Raw genomic sequence first — 12662 nt, forward strand, 5'->3', positions numbered from 1 at the left:
GTACTTGAACTAGAGGCTTTCATTTCTTCACAAACAGTTGCTTCCAACGTAGTTAGAAGAATTGTTGAAAGATTTAAGGGCAAACAATCTCTTAGAGCAGTTTCACAGCAAACACAAGTCCAACAGCAAAATTTAGAGCCATGGGAAGATACCTGCATTTCCCCAAAGTAGGTGATGGAAATGTTTTGCTAAGGCTGACAAGAAATTGAATAAACATGAAGAGGGCATGGAGAAAACTCTTGGAAATGGAATGCTGTGTTGAGAGATGAGTCATGGGCAGCTCACAGCCTGCTCCCAGAAACAGGGACAGCTTGGTTTGGGAGCAAGGTGATGTTTCTCCTGACCAGATGAAAGAGTTGCCTGGCAGAGTCTTATATTAAAAACCAAAAAACAAACAACTGCCCCTCCCCATGAAACAATTACAAACCCTAAAAAAGCCAGCAGAACTAAAACATAAGAGGCATACAACTTTTTATTTTTATCCTTTGTTCAAGTTTTCTGTCCCTGAGGAAATCAACAATTCTTTGTTTCAAAGCCAGTGCTTTAATCTCCTTTATTGTGGTTAAAATGTTTGGGAGCATTCCGTGTCAGAGTCCAGCTGAAGGGTTTGCTGACCTCAGTGGCCAGAGCAGTTCTCTGATTTACCCACTGCTGTCCTGGCCCTGGTGTGGCTCTGCTGCCAGTGATGGGACTGTCACCTCCCTGAGGGACTCCCACCTCACTGCAAGGTTCCTTCTGGTGCTTTTGGTTGTGAGAAATGAGTGTTGCTTTGTACACGTGGACAAAGCAAAGCAAATACAGGTCCTTGTAGCTCAGGCTTGTTGGTCTGTTCCCACCTGTGTTCCAAGTGCACAGTAACTGCAGGCAGGGCAGAGGAGCAGCTGATTTGCTGTCCCGAGGGGGGTGTGAAGGATGGGAACGAGACCTGGTCTGTGGATCCTCAGCGGTTGTAGTGTGATGGGTGGAGTAGGAGGCACTCCATCAGCTGCAGCCCTGGAGTCCAATACAGTTTATTCTTGTGTATCTGTATGTTACTTGCATGTTAAAATTATTTCTTCTCATAATTAATTTTTATAACTGGGTACTGTGCTCAGTACTCTTAAGATATTTCATGGTATCCCATACACTTTCAAACTTCTTAAGAACTTGAAATTACGTGATTAGTGTCACATGTGAGTATTAAAGAGCTTTACCAGTGCTGTGCATGACAAGACTGGAGATAACAGAGTGGGAAGTCAGTGTGAGGTTTCAGTTGCCTCCTCTTGCTTTTGTTTTGTGCTGTACCACACACAGGTTTCTGTCGGAAGCCGCTGGGCTGTTCAGCCTCCCCTGCAGAGGCAATATTGCAGCTGCCATTCCCTCTGGGCTGTGGCTGCTCTGCTGGGTTCAGTTCTGGCTGCCAGCTGTGTGGGAGCACACCGTGATGCAGGGGGACAGCCGTGGGGCTCAGGCAGATGTGTGGCACAGGCTCTGGGGCCGGGGGACAGCCGTGGTACCAGGGCTCAGCCCTCAGGACTGAACACACTGGCCTGACTCTCACAGCTGGCTGGGTCCTTTCCTCAGTTGCTGTTGTGTGACTCGGGAAGGCTGAGTGGTGTGGGGAACCAAAAGGCTCTTGCTTATCAGTGGGATGGTCCTGCACTGATAACAGCAGCTTGTCACACACACTTCCATGCAAATGTGTAACTGGCACACCTGACTCTTTGGAATGCAGCCCCTTGGGCAGCACCAGAACTGATAAAGGACATTTTAACACTTCTGACAGTCACTTTGATTAATGATGTGCCTGCCTGAGGTCCTCTGGGTTTTGAAAGATCAAATCTATTTTGTAGCCACAAGGGTGGTTCATTTTCTCTGTGTTTCCCACTGGACTAGAGTGTGCAGTTTCTGTAGTAGCAGGTAATATTGCAGAGCAGTTCAACACAGTGCTGCGCTCTGTGATGGACACTCAAACTGCCAGTGAGGGGCACATGTGCTGCATTTCATGGGCACATGTTTTTCTCACCCACCTGAGGGGCAGTGCCATGTGGGACACCCTAAACTGTGCCCACCTCCTGCCAGGGCATTTCACAGCAGGCAGGGGCACATTTGTCCTGACCTGACCACTCTCAGTGAGCTCATCTGGGGTAGTTCTCCTCACAGAAACTGGTTTCAGTTTGCTCCGATGATGTGTCAAATGCTTCAGCATTTCTAAGGGTATATTGGAAATTGTTTGCATTATATTCATGTTACCAAACTTTCATGGCAGATTATAAACTCAAAAAAACCTACCTTTAGAATCAGAGTTGGAGTGCTTTTGGGGCATGCTATCTTTTATCTTGCTCCACAGAAAGTTAAAAGTGCTGTCTTTATTCATGTCTGCATCAAAAATGAGTGAACCTTGTGAAGTATTTTGTCATAGTTCCCAAATCCGTGTTTTTGTTTCATTTACTCAGGCTGTAAGCCTTTCTGAAATTCCACCAAAGCTTTTGAATGCCAGAAGACTTGAGGAATTTGAAGGTTTTAATGCAATTTGCTGATGATCAAATATGAAAAAAAATCGTAGCTTACAGGTTAGTTGCTCTGGTACTAAGTTGAAAAGTGATGGTTTAACACTGACCTCCACTGCATATGTCAATACTTATTACCTCACCCGGGAGTAGCCTGGGCCACAGAACAGGGCTGTTGTTTTTCCTGTGAACATCCACCTCCCACTCAGCAGGGCGGGAGAGGCACAGTGACTGTGGCTGAGCTGTGGCTCTCCCGAGGCTGGAGCAGAGGGAGCCGTGGGCTGCAGCAGGTGGATCAGGGGGCACATGTTACCTGTCCTCCTCAGGAGGGGCAGTGACCCCCGGGCACCTCCAGCCCTGTGCACAGCAGTGCAGAGCCCTGGCACGGCTGAGTGCCAGTCCCTCAGGCCTTCCCTTGACTGCCAGTCCCTCGGCCTTCCCTTAGCTAAGGGAGGCACCAGTCCCTGCCGTGGGAAGTGACATCCATCAGGATGAGCAACCACGTCCGGGTGTAGTATCCCAGACTTCAGTATTGCAGAATTGAGCTTTCTGATTTCAGCCCCGGAGCACAGTGCTTGCCAGGGTGCCTGCTCCTGGTGGCAGCGCTGGTTAATTTGTGTGGGGAGCATGGGATGGTGCCTGGTACCTGGTACAGGGGAGCTGTGGTACCTGGTACAGGGGCTGGCAGAATGGGTGCAGGAATGAGGTGTATTGGTGAAATCAAGAGGATAGCTGTTAGAGAAGTTGAAGACTGAAAATTGCCTCATTTAGTTCAAATATTTGTTAAAATGTCTGCTCACTGGTATCAATAAGAAAAGCAAAAATATGAAATCTCATTGCACTGATTCTCCTGGTTGCCCATTGCTTGTAATGTGTATTACAAGTTTATAGAGTTGAGTAAATGGCATTTGATTTGAGACATGCCCCTATACCAAGAATTCAGTTACACAAAGCTTTGAGCCTTCAAACTGCATATAGTTGTAACTGTGTAGTTGATGTAGATATTTAAAATGGAAGATAAAGGACAAGTAAGACAATACATTCAGCCTGAATGGGCGCTTGAGCACTGGCTGGCAGCTCCAGAGAGCGAGCCCGGATCCCTGGGAACAGCCCAGATCCCGGGGAACAGCCCGGATCCCTGGGAACAGCCCGGATCCCTGGGAACAGCCCAGATCCCCGGGAACAGCCCGGATCCCGGGGAACACCCCAGATCCCGGGGAACACCCCAGATCCCGGGGAACACCCCAGATCCCCAGGAACAGCCCGGATCCCTGGGAACAGCCTGGATCCCTGGGAACAGCCCGGATCCCTGGGAACAGCCCGGATCCCTGGGAACAACCCGGATCCCTGGGAACAACCCGGATCCCTGGGAACAGCCTGGATCCCTGGGAACAGCCCGGATCCCTGGGAACAACCCGGATCCCTGGGAACAGCCCGGATCCCTGGGAACAACCCGGATCCCGGGGAACAGCCCGGATCCCTGGGAACAGCCCGGATCCCCGGGATCAGCCCGTTCCTGCCGGTGCCTCACAGCACAGATGTATTCCAACGATGGAAGCGCAGCCAAGCAGTGAGCTGAAATGCTGCAGAAATATGTGTGAAGTACATACATTTTAAACAGAATTGTATTTTTAGCTTTTTACAGCTTTTCCTCATTTTATAAATATTTAATAAATAATACTAAATTTTTTTCAGCTGTTGCCTTTTTTTGATGACAACAGCAGTATAGCCAACCAGTGAAGGTAGGCAGTGGAAATCACTGCTTTTCTCTCAAGTGGTGCTGTTTAAAAAGAATTACTGTTCACCTTATGGAGTACTTGCAAACATAATAGGCTTAAACTGTTTCATGTTATGTAATACCTGTGAAAGATGCTCTGGGAATTGAACTGTCCAGGCTAGGAACTGGGGAATCATAGTTGTGTTTACATGATTTTTGAAAAATAGGACACTGCTTAATAAAATCAGGAATCTGAAATCAGAATTTCCCTAGATGTCAGTTCCTGAAGCCTTCCTGTCCCGTGCACAGGTGCTGGCCTGGTCCCAGCCCTGACCTCCACCAGCCACTTCTGCCTTTGCAGGGTGGCACAGCCATGCCACTGACAGGGATGGAGGCCCCTGCTCCAACCTGGAAATCCAAAGCTGGAAAGAGTTTGTTTGAGAGCTGCCGTGTGAAAATGTAAAATAGTGCTGGAGATCCTTAGTGGGTTTTGTCCATAAATGACTTCCTACAAAACCTTTTCCATTTATCAGATTATTATTTGTTCCATCTTGGCAGCTGGTTCAATTTTGTGTCTAAAACAGCTTTGTACTAAACCTGTGATATGGCAAAGAAAAGGTGTGAAATTAAGAGTGGGACAAAACCACCAAAAAACAACCAAATTACAAAAGCACAAGTGAAACAAAACCTCAAAACAAACAAGCAGCAAACAATCCAGACATTTGGGAAATCTGAATGAGGAAAAAAATGTAAGGGGTCAAAAAAAAAAGGCATAGGTTGATTTCAGCAGAGTTTATATGCATGCTCCATCTCCAGTTACCAAATATTCATGTTTCTGTCATAATATTTATCTCTATCTTCTCTAACTGAAAACTGTATATGGCACCAAACTGTTCTGAAAAGAAAATATAATTTCTGCATGTCTGCTCTACTAACCTAATTCTTTTTCAAGGATAATAGTGGACTAAAATTAAGCATTTTCCGAAGTGCAGTCCCCCACACGTGTGGCCTCTCTGTGGATATCTCACGTGTTATTGTCAGGAGGGGAGGGCACAGCAGCTCAGCATGGGGAGTGCAGTGTGTGACCACACTGGCTTTTAGTGGAATGAAGTGCACTGGACTTACTGCTCAAAGCTGGAGGACTTGGTAACTTCAAAACATTTCACCTGCAAGGTGACAAAAGCAGGTGATGATGTCAGTAGGTGATGTATGCTGGACTTGTTCCAGAATCCTTTATTAAGAGCCAAGTTAAATGTTGAACTAATTGAAGTGTTGATGAAGCAGCTTTCTGCATGTGACCTGTGGTCAGAGCAGCCTTTATCATTCCTGCCCCCTGTAGCTGTGAAGGAAGTGCCAGTAGCCAGGTGTGCTGGGCAGGGCTGAGCTCAGGGGTTACAGTCCTGTGTGTGACAGTGGAGTCGTTGGGTGTGCTCAGCCAGCGTTCCCTTCGCAGCATCACGGAGCCATGGGGGCTCAGGGCAAGGAACTGAGTTTCCAGAAAGTCTGAGGAACAAAGCAAAAGTGAAAGAGTGTAAAACTCTGTGTTCAGGTAGCATGAAAATTCTAGGGCCAGGGGTCACAGACTGTCAAATGGGCTTTGTGTTTCTTCAATCCAGCGTATCAATGAGTAAGACAACAGTAATTGAGTAATGACCAGTTGTATGCAAGTCTGCTCAGTGAGGAGTAAGGAATATACTGTAATGTAATGAATTTGTGTAGATTAACTGACATTCAGAACTCAGCTTTCAATAACAAAAATTAATTTCATTTTATACAAATTCTTTTTAATCTAATACCAATTTGGGTACAAATTTCCTTATGATTTTGTAACCGTAGAAATATTTTTAAAGATTTCATTAAAGCAGTCACAAGGTTCAGTTTGCAAGCAAAAAAGGCAGTAAAGTTGCACAGAATTTCCATTAGTGTGTAGCTACAGTCCCCAGATTACACTAGAGAAATATTCTCGAGTTACTGCACTGGTTAGATTCAATAGCAGTGTACTAGAAACGAGAAGTAGTTTTAGCTTTTTATTTAAACTGGATGAACCTTAGGCCAAGGCTGTGCAGAAGTTGAGGTTTGATGGCCTTGGAACCAGTGGAGCAGCCAGGTGATGGTAGCACAGCTCCTCTGCTGCAGAGTTCAGGTGTCCGTGGGTGCTCCTGCCTTTCTCAGAGCCATCTGCCTTGTGTACCACGCTCACTCAGCCTGATCTCCTGCAGGGACAGTTGTAATAGCTTCAGAAAGCTCCATGTGCTCCATTTATTCCCTCCTGTTAGCTGGAGGCTGTGACCTTCTTCCTGAAACGCCTTAGCAGGCTCGGTCATGCAAAATCTGGGCTTGTTTAAATCCCAATTTAAACTGTACCACTAAAGGTAGTTTAAACTAATCCACCTGCCTGTGCTCTCGAGTGCAGTGGCAGAGCTCCCTTGGGCACAGCAGGTGAGTTTGGGGGAAGGTAGCTGCTGGTGGTGAGGGTGAGCTGGTCAATCCCCCAGGATGATGTGCAGTTGCACTTTTTGCTCCTCCTGACCTGGGACGTAGCTGGGTCCATGTTCCCACTTGGTGCTCTGGCATCAGGGCATGTCCCAGTGCCACAAAGGGATCACATCAGGGACTAAGGCTCCTAAATGATTGGTTTCATTTTAGAGAATAAGGATGAACAGCTGTTCATGCTGCTGTGCTGAAGTTTTTTGTAATTGATGGCTGTGGTAGAAAGAAGTGAAATAAAAATCATCTAGAAAGATATAGTCTTACCCAAAATTGCAGTCTCATGCTGATATTTAGGCATAATATAATCTGATGGACTTGCCTGTTTTTCCTTTAAATAGCTTTACTTTGGAAAATAGCAACTTAAAATCATTGCAAAAATGATGTAATAGTCAAAGTTTGCTAGTTTATATTAGAGTGAGGAAATACATTTTCCCATAAAAATATGTAGAGCATCTAATGCCAATAACACATGGATGAATTCTGCATTTGTCTGCAAAGGTGGTTATGCAGCAGTACTACTGTGGGCACGGGAAAGCACATGGTTGGGTGGAAGGACAAAATGGGGAAGATCATTTGATATAAAATCATTATTGGAAAAATGCAGGAGAAGTTGAGGTTGATGCTGATATCAAACTTGCCTGGTCTGTGCAATGGTTGTTTCTGAAGGTGTTAACCTGGACAGTTGAGGTCTGTCACCTCCTCACTCTCAGAGCTGTAGCTGTGAGTCAGGTGCTTTACCTTGTCCCATACGAAGGATCAGAATTCTCTGGAAAATTGGAAACTGAAATAACAGTGAAAATAATGAACAGAAACAGATCCCCAGTTCTTAAGCTGCTTTCCATGTAGCAGCCAAATGCTGTGGAGTGGTGGTTCCCAAAGCTCCTTGGCTGGCCCTGCCCTGGGCAGGGAGTGCTCCTGCCCGAGGCTGTGCCCGGGGCTGGGGGCTGATGGCACACGCTGGCTGGGCTGTGTTCTGATGGAACCTGGGACAGAACTGAGTGTCATAAATCATACTCTCACCTGTCCTGGGGCACACAGGTCATGCTGCTTGGTGCTGTGATATCCAGTAAGTTACAGTGAATAATTCCCACTGCCTAACACAAAATTAAACACAATAACCAGTGCTTCAGTCGTCAGGTGTAAAGCACTGCAGAATGTTATTTACCTGGGCTATTGAAACTTTATCTGCTGGGGTTCTTTGTGCAGTTTCCTATGCTTTGGTTAAAAACAAAATAAAAATGAAATCCAAACTAGCCACATGGTTCATTTTTGTGATAATTTTTTTTCTTTCTGCAGCTCTACTGAGAAGTCATTTCCTTGGAGATCCTCAGGTATTATCTTTATGTGTACAATTTGCTTTAAGCTTTAAGCCCAAAAAGCTTTATTTTCTTGGCATTCATTGCTTGGCATTCATTTTGACATGAACTGAATGTTTAGCCACAGTGCTAAATGTCTTTTCCACGTATCTTTTCTAAAGTGTGACATTAACATGTTCTTTGTCACACGTGAGACACTTGTGTGTTCCTCTGTTGCCTTAGAAGGTGCTTGAGCTTCGAGATAGTTGCAGGTACTTTTATTGCAGCTTTTTGTGCCCTTGTGTTTCTGTGTGAGCTCTGCCTGTAACACAAGGCTTGTCATGTACTGGGTCTCCTTTGCAATGAACTAAAAATTACTTGTGAGTCTTCTCCCTCAAGGTAAGGATTGTGAAAAAATACTACATGTTTTAAGCTTGAAAACAGATGTTTTTACTTAACTGAGAAAGTCTCTAATAAGCGAAGGTTTTTCTGCGAGCACTTTTTCTATTTTTGTATCTCAGGATAGCATGAACTTTCTTTCCAAAAGAAGCACTTTTCTTGTGGTACTGCTACGTCTGCTCCTGAGTATACTGGGGGAGTGGGTAGGACTGTATCTTCAAAATGCCATTCTCGTGTCTGTTGGAGTAACTCCTGCTGCCCCTGGCAGATCAGAGCATGGTGCTGGTCAGGCTGTGTGCCACAGTGATGACATGGGACCTTGCAGAGTCACTCTGGGAGCACAGTGGGCTCTGCAGTGACGGGGGGCACGTGCAGGAGCCCCGTGGGACGCACTCGGATGGTGTCCCTCCAGCTGGACCGTGTCCTCTTGTCAGGCTTCCCCAAAGTGGCCCCATGCAATCCAGCTGCAGCTGGCACTGCAGGGAGCCTGCTGAGAGCTGCACCAACCCTGCCAACCCCTGCAGAGTATTTGTCCCTCTGCACAGGGTGCTGTCCATGCTCGGAGCTGCTGCACGGGGCCACTGCCTGCCAGTGCTTGTTCAGCCTGGCACGTTCATAATCACCATCACTGGGGTAATTTAGGTAAATATCCCCTTCCTGGGTTTGGTTTTATTTAGAAACTAAGCTCTTAAACTTCTGCATAGTTGTATTTCCATGGTTTCTGTTGCCCCAGCTGAGGTGAGGCACACATTAGCTTTTTTCCTTTCCTTTAAAGCTAATATTTTCAACAGCCTATTTGTCCTGGCATTTAACTTTTACTAATCATGGTGGTGATTTTCAGGTATTCTTTCAACAGTGGCTTTAAACAGAAGTCAAATTTGTTTTGTCTAATAATTGAGAAATTGGTTTTACTTATTCTTTCAATGTGAACATTGTTTTTGTGGATTCTATTTTTTGGGGTTTTTTTAATTACATTGTTTCCCCTGGTTCCGCAGTGTCCCAATGACAGTTCACAACTGGTACAGATTCCTTCTGACAGCTCTCTGGCGTTGTTCTACTGATTTATCTCAGCCAATTGCATTCCATTGCTTTGTTTCCTCCTCTGATTTTCCTGTAACTTATTCTTTGTCTGTTGTTTTTCTCCTTGACTTTCTATTAGTTTCATTCTTTTTCTTTCTTTCTTTCTTTCTTTCTGCTCGTGGTTTTATTTTATCCTTTAATTCTCCCCTCACATTTGTGTGTGTCTTTTCTTTAGAAATCTCCTCTGCACATCCCTGCTAAGCAGTCACTTGACATATGGCAAAACATCCTATTTCTATTTCAATGGTGGATGTGTTAATGCAAACCTAGATGTGTATTTCTCACATCTCTGTACCCAAAGTAGCCTTCTCTGCAGTAATTGCATGTTGGAAAAAAACCAATTTCTTGCTTAGAATTTCTTGCTCCACATTTCATTTCCTGTTAACATTTATGTTGTGATTCTGGCATGATGGTAGGTTTTATTCCCCAATTCACTGTGGAGCTTTGTTTTGTAGAAGTGTTGTTAGATGCTACCTTACCAAGTGCAATCTGAAAATACTGGAGTTAAAGATGGATGAAAACACTGCCTTAAGTCACCTTTTTTCTGACTGTAGATAGTGGTTTATGTCAAAAGCATCAGCAGATGATAAGATGTGACTGTAGCTGTGATTGCTCTGTATCAGTAAAATTATACAGAATTTTCACAGAAATGTAAAATGATGTTGTTTTGCAGATGCTTATAAATAGAATATTAGATCAGCAGCCATTTATAAAAAGGCTATTATTTTATTCAGGGCACTCCTCATGATTTCTGGTAGTGGAGAGAAATAGAAAGACAACAATTTATTTTATTGTGCATTCTGGCTTTGTTAGACAGTCTAAACAATCTTTATTTTTTAGCCCTGTGAAAGCATTTGCCTGGTGGCCAATGTGTGATGGAAGCAGAGTTGGGCTCAGAGCTCTGTCTGAGGAACATCTGCACTGCGTGGCACAATTGGACCTTATTCTTCCTGGATATCTCTCCCCAAACTGATTATTTGTCAGTCTGACATTGATTTAGTATCATATGATATCCAGGAACTGAAATAACAGAGCCTTGTATTAGTGAAACAAAAAAGACTGAAGATTAAAGTATTGAAGTTGGATGTAATTCTAATGTGAATGTCTGAGTCCCCCAAGTGTTTTGTTCCGAAGAACACGAAATACCCACTGGTGGCTGTTACCCTCTGGTGTTGAGCTGGTGTAACAGGCTGTGAACAGAGTTCTGTAGTGTTGGTTCTCTGGATTGTTTCTAGGCATACTGATGAGTGAACTAAGGGAAGTGTAGTAACACATCTTATTAAATCTTAATTAAATTCGGTCATAATACTGTTATTGTAGTAAGAGTATTTTATAAGCTGGTTTTGACCTAAGAATGATACTACTGATAAATAACTGTGCCGACTGCCTAGAATTTCTAAGATTGATTGATTTTTTTAAAATATATTTTTTAAATTCAAATAGTGTTCAAACCTTCCTCATAGTAGCAATTACTGAATAACTTTTTAGAATGAATGGTACGTTATAGCTCACTGTGCAGATAGTGAGACACCAGCACTTTGTGTCCAGCTACTGGTAAAACCCAGAGGATTTCTGTGCAGCAGGAATTGCTGCCCAGAGCCCACAGCTCCTGGCACCGAGCAGCCCTTGGCACTGGGCTGGTGCTCCTCAGTGTGTTTCCCTTGGGTTCACTCTGGGCTCATTCAGGAATTTCTGCAGCAAGAATTTTACATTTCTGGTGTTACCTTTAAACATAATCTCCATTGCCTATTCCGCTTCCTCAGGGAGGTTCAGATGGGATATTGGGAAAATTCCCTCCTGGAAAGGGCTGTCCAGCCCTGGCACAGCTGCCCAGGGCAGTGCTGGAGTCCCCGTCCCTGGAGGGATTTAACCCGTGTGGATGCAGCCCCTGGGGACATGGGTTAGGGGTGGCCTTGGCAGCACTGGGCAGGGGTTGGACTTGATGGGCTCAGAGGGCTTTTCCAGCTCCAATGATTCTGTGATTCTGCTGCCTGTGTAACAGGATGGCAATTGAATGCTTAATATTTCTGTCAAAATAATGTTGATTCAGTGTCGTCATCTTTGTCCTTTTTTTCCCTAGACTCCGTTTAACTTCTCCTTTCTTCATAAGAGCGTTGCTGTGTCTCCTTTGTTTTTCCTTATGGCACTGTCCTTTGTACAGTTCAGCTGACATTCTTAGAACTGAAGTTAGCTCAACTTGCTGAGAAGCAAATATTTAGATAGTAGTATATGAAGTAAAAAGTATACAAAATTAGCAACAACTGCTGTTGATAGTACACAAACAGGGATAAAAATTGAACTCAGCCTTTTGCACCTGGAGGTGTTGATTACAGGCCCTTAAGACAAGGGTAGCTGTCTTCTGGGCACTGCAGCACAGTTGCACAGTGTTTCTACTCAACAGAGTAGACATACTAGGTAATCAATTCATTTATCATTAAAATAGGTTGGAACATATATTTGAAAAATTAGAACTCTAGAACTACATCAAAACTTCAAGGAAACCAAATTCTCAGATATTCATATTAACATTCTTTTTATTGAGTCTGGGAGATGACACCTGTCTGCCAGTAAACTGTTTCTGTTGGGAGTAAGTCCTTTGTTAGTATGTGTGAGAAAATTATGGTGATTGAGTTTGCAGGAAACTTGCATATGAAACATTGGATTTATCTAATTAATTTGTTCTTTCAGATCCTCCACCCACCGGTGTAAGCAAACCCCAGGTGTCAGAGGGTGTCCACACCAATGCTTATGACATTAGAACAGAAGCAGAGCAAGGCACCCTCTACTCACCAGAGCAGACATCTCTCCATGAAAGTGAGGGTCTGTTGTGTGCATTTTAAATATTGGAATACATTTCTGTAGTGATGGTATAAAAATGTAATAGTTATGAATGCAACAAATAACAAATTTATGTAGGACTTTGTGAAGTTATCGATGCTTTTATTCTTATGCTGGCTTCATATCTACAGGGTCTGTAGGTAACTCAAGGAGTTCAACACAAATGAATTCTTATTCTGACAGTGGTTACCAGGAAATAAGCAGTTTCCATAACAGCCAAAACTTGAGCAAGTCAGAGCTCAGACAGCAGCATTCCCTCGTTGGACCCACCAACAACCATGTGGTGAGGAGCTCCCGCGCTGAAGGGCAGACGTCAGTCCAGGTACCCTGACCAGTCACTGCTCCTCTGGCTGT

The 12662-nt window shown here is 44.4% G+C and overlaps 1 protein-coding gene across 11 annotated transcripts in view; it reads left to right on the plus strand.

Annotated features, from left to right (window-relative positions):
- PKP4 (plakophilin 4) overlaps positions 1-12662 on the plus strand; it is an 83851-nt gene that overhangs the window by 37718 nt on the left and 33471 nt on the right. For 7 of the 11 annotated variants that reach the window (XM_032693288.1, XM_032693290.1, XM_032693293.1 and 4 more), the window contains exons 4-6: positions 7993-8027; positions 12159-12290; positions 12440-12630. In XM_032693288.1, the coding sequence (XP_032549179.1) occupies positions 7993-8027; positions 12159-12290; positions 12440-12630 (358 nt within the window). The remainder of the gene's footprint in view (positions 1-7992; positions 8028-12158; positions 12291-12439; positions 12631-12662) is intronic. The other 4 variants (XM_032693289.1, XM_032693299.1, XM_032693296.1 and 1 more) reach the window with 2 other exon arrangements.

This window comes from Chiroxiphia lanceolata, chromosome 7 (genome assembly GCF_009829145.1).
Source record: "Chiroxiphia lanceolata isolate bChiLan1 chromosome 7, bChiLan1.pri, whole genome shotgun sequence".
Lineage (NCBI taxonomy): Eukaryota > Metazoa > Chordata > Aves > Passeriformes > Pipridae > Chiroxiphia > Chiroxiphia lanceolata.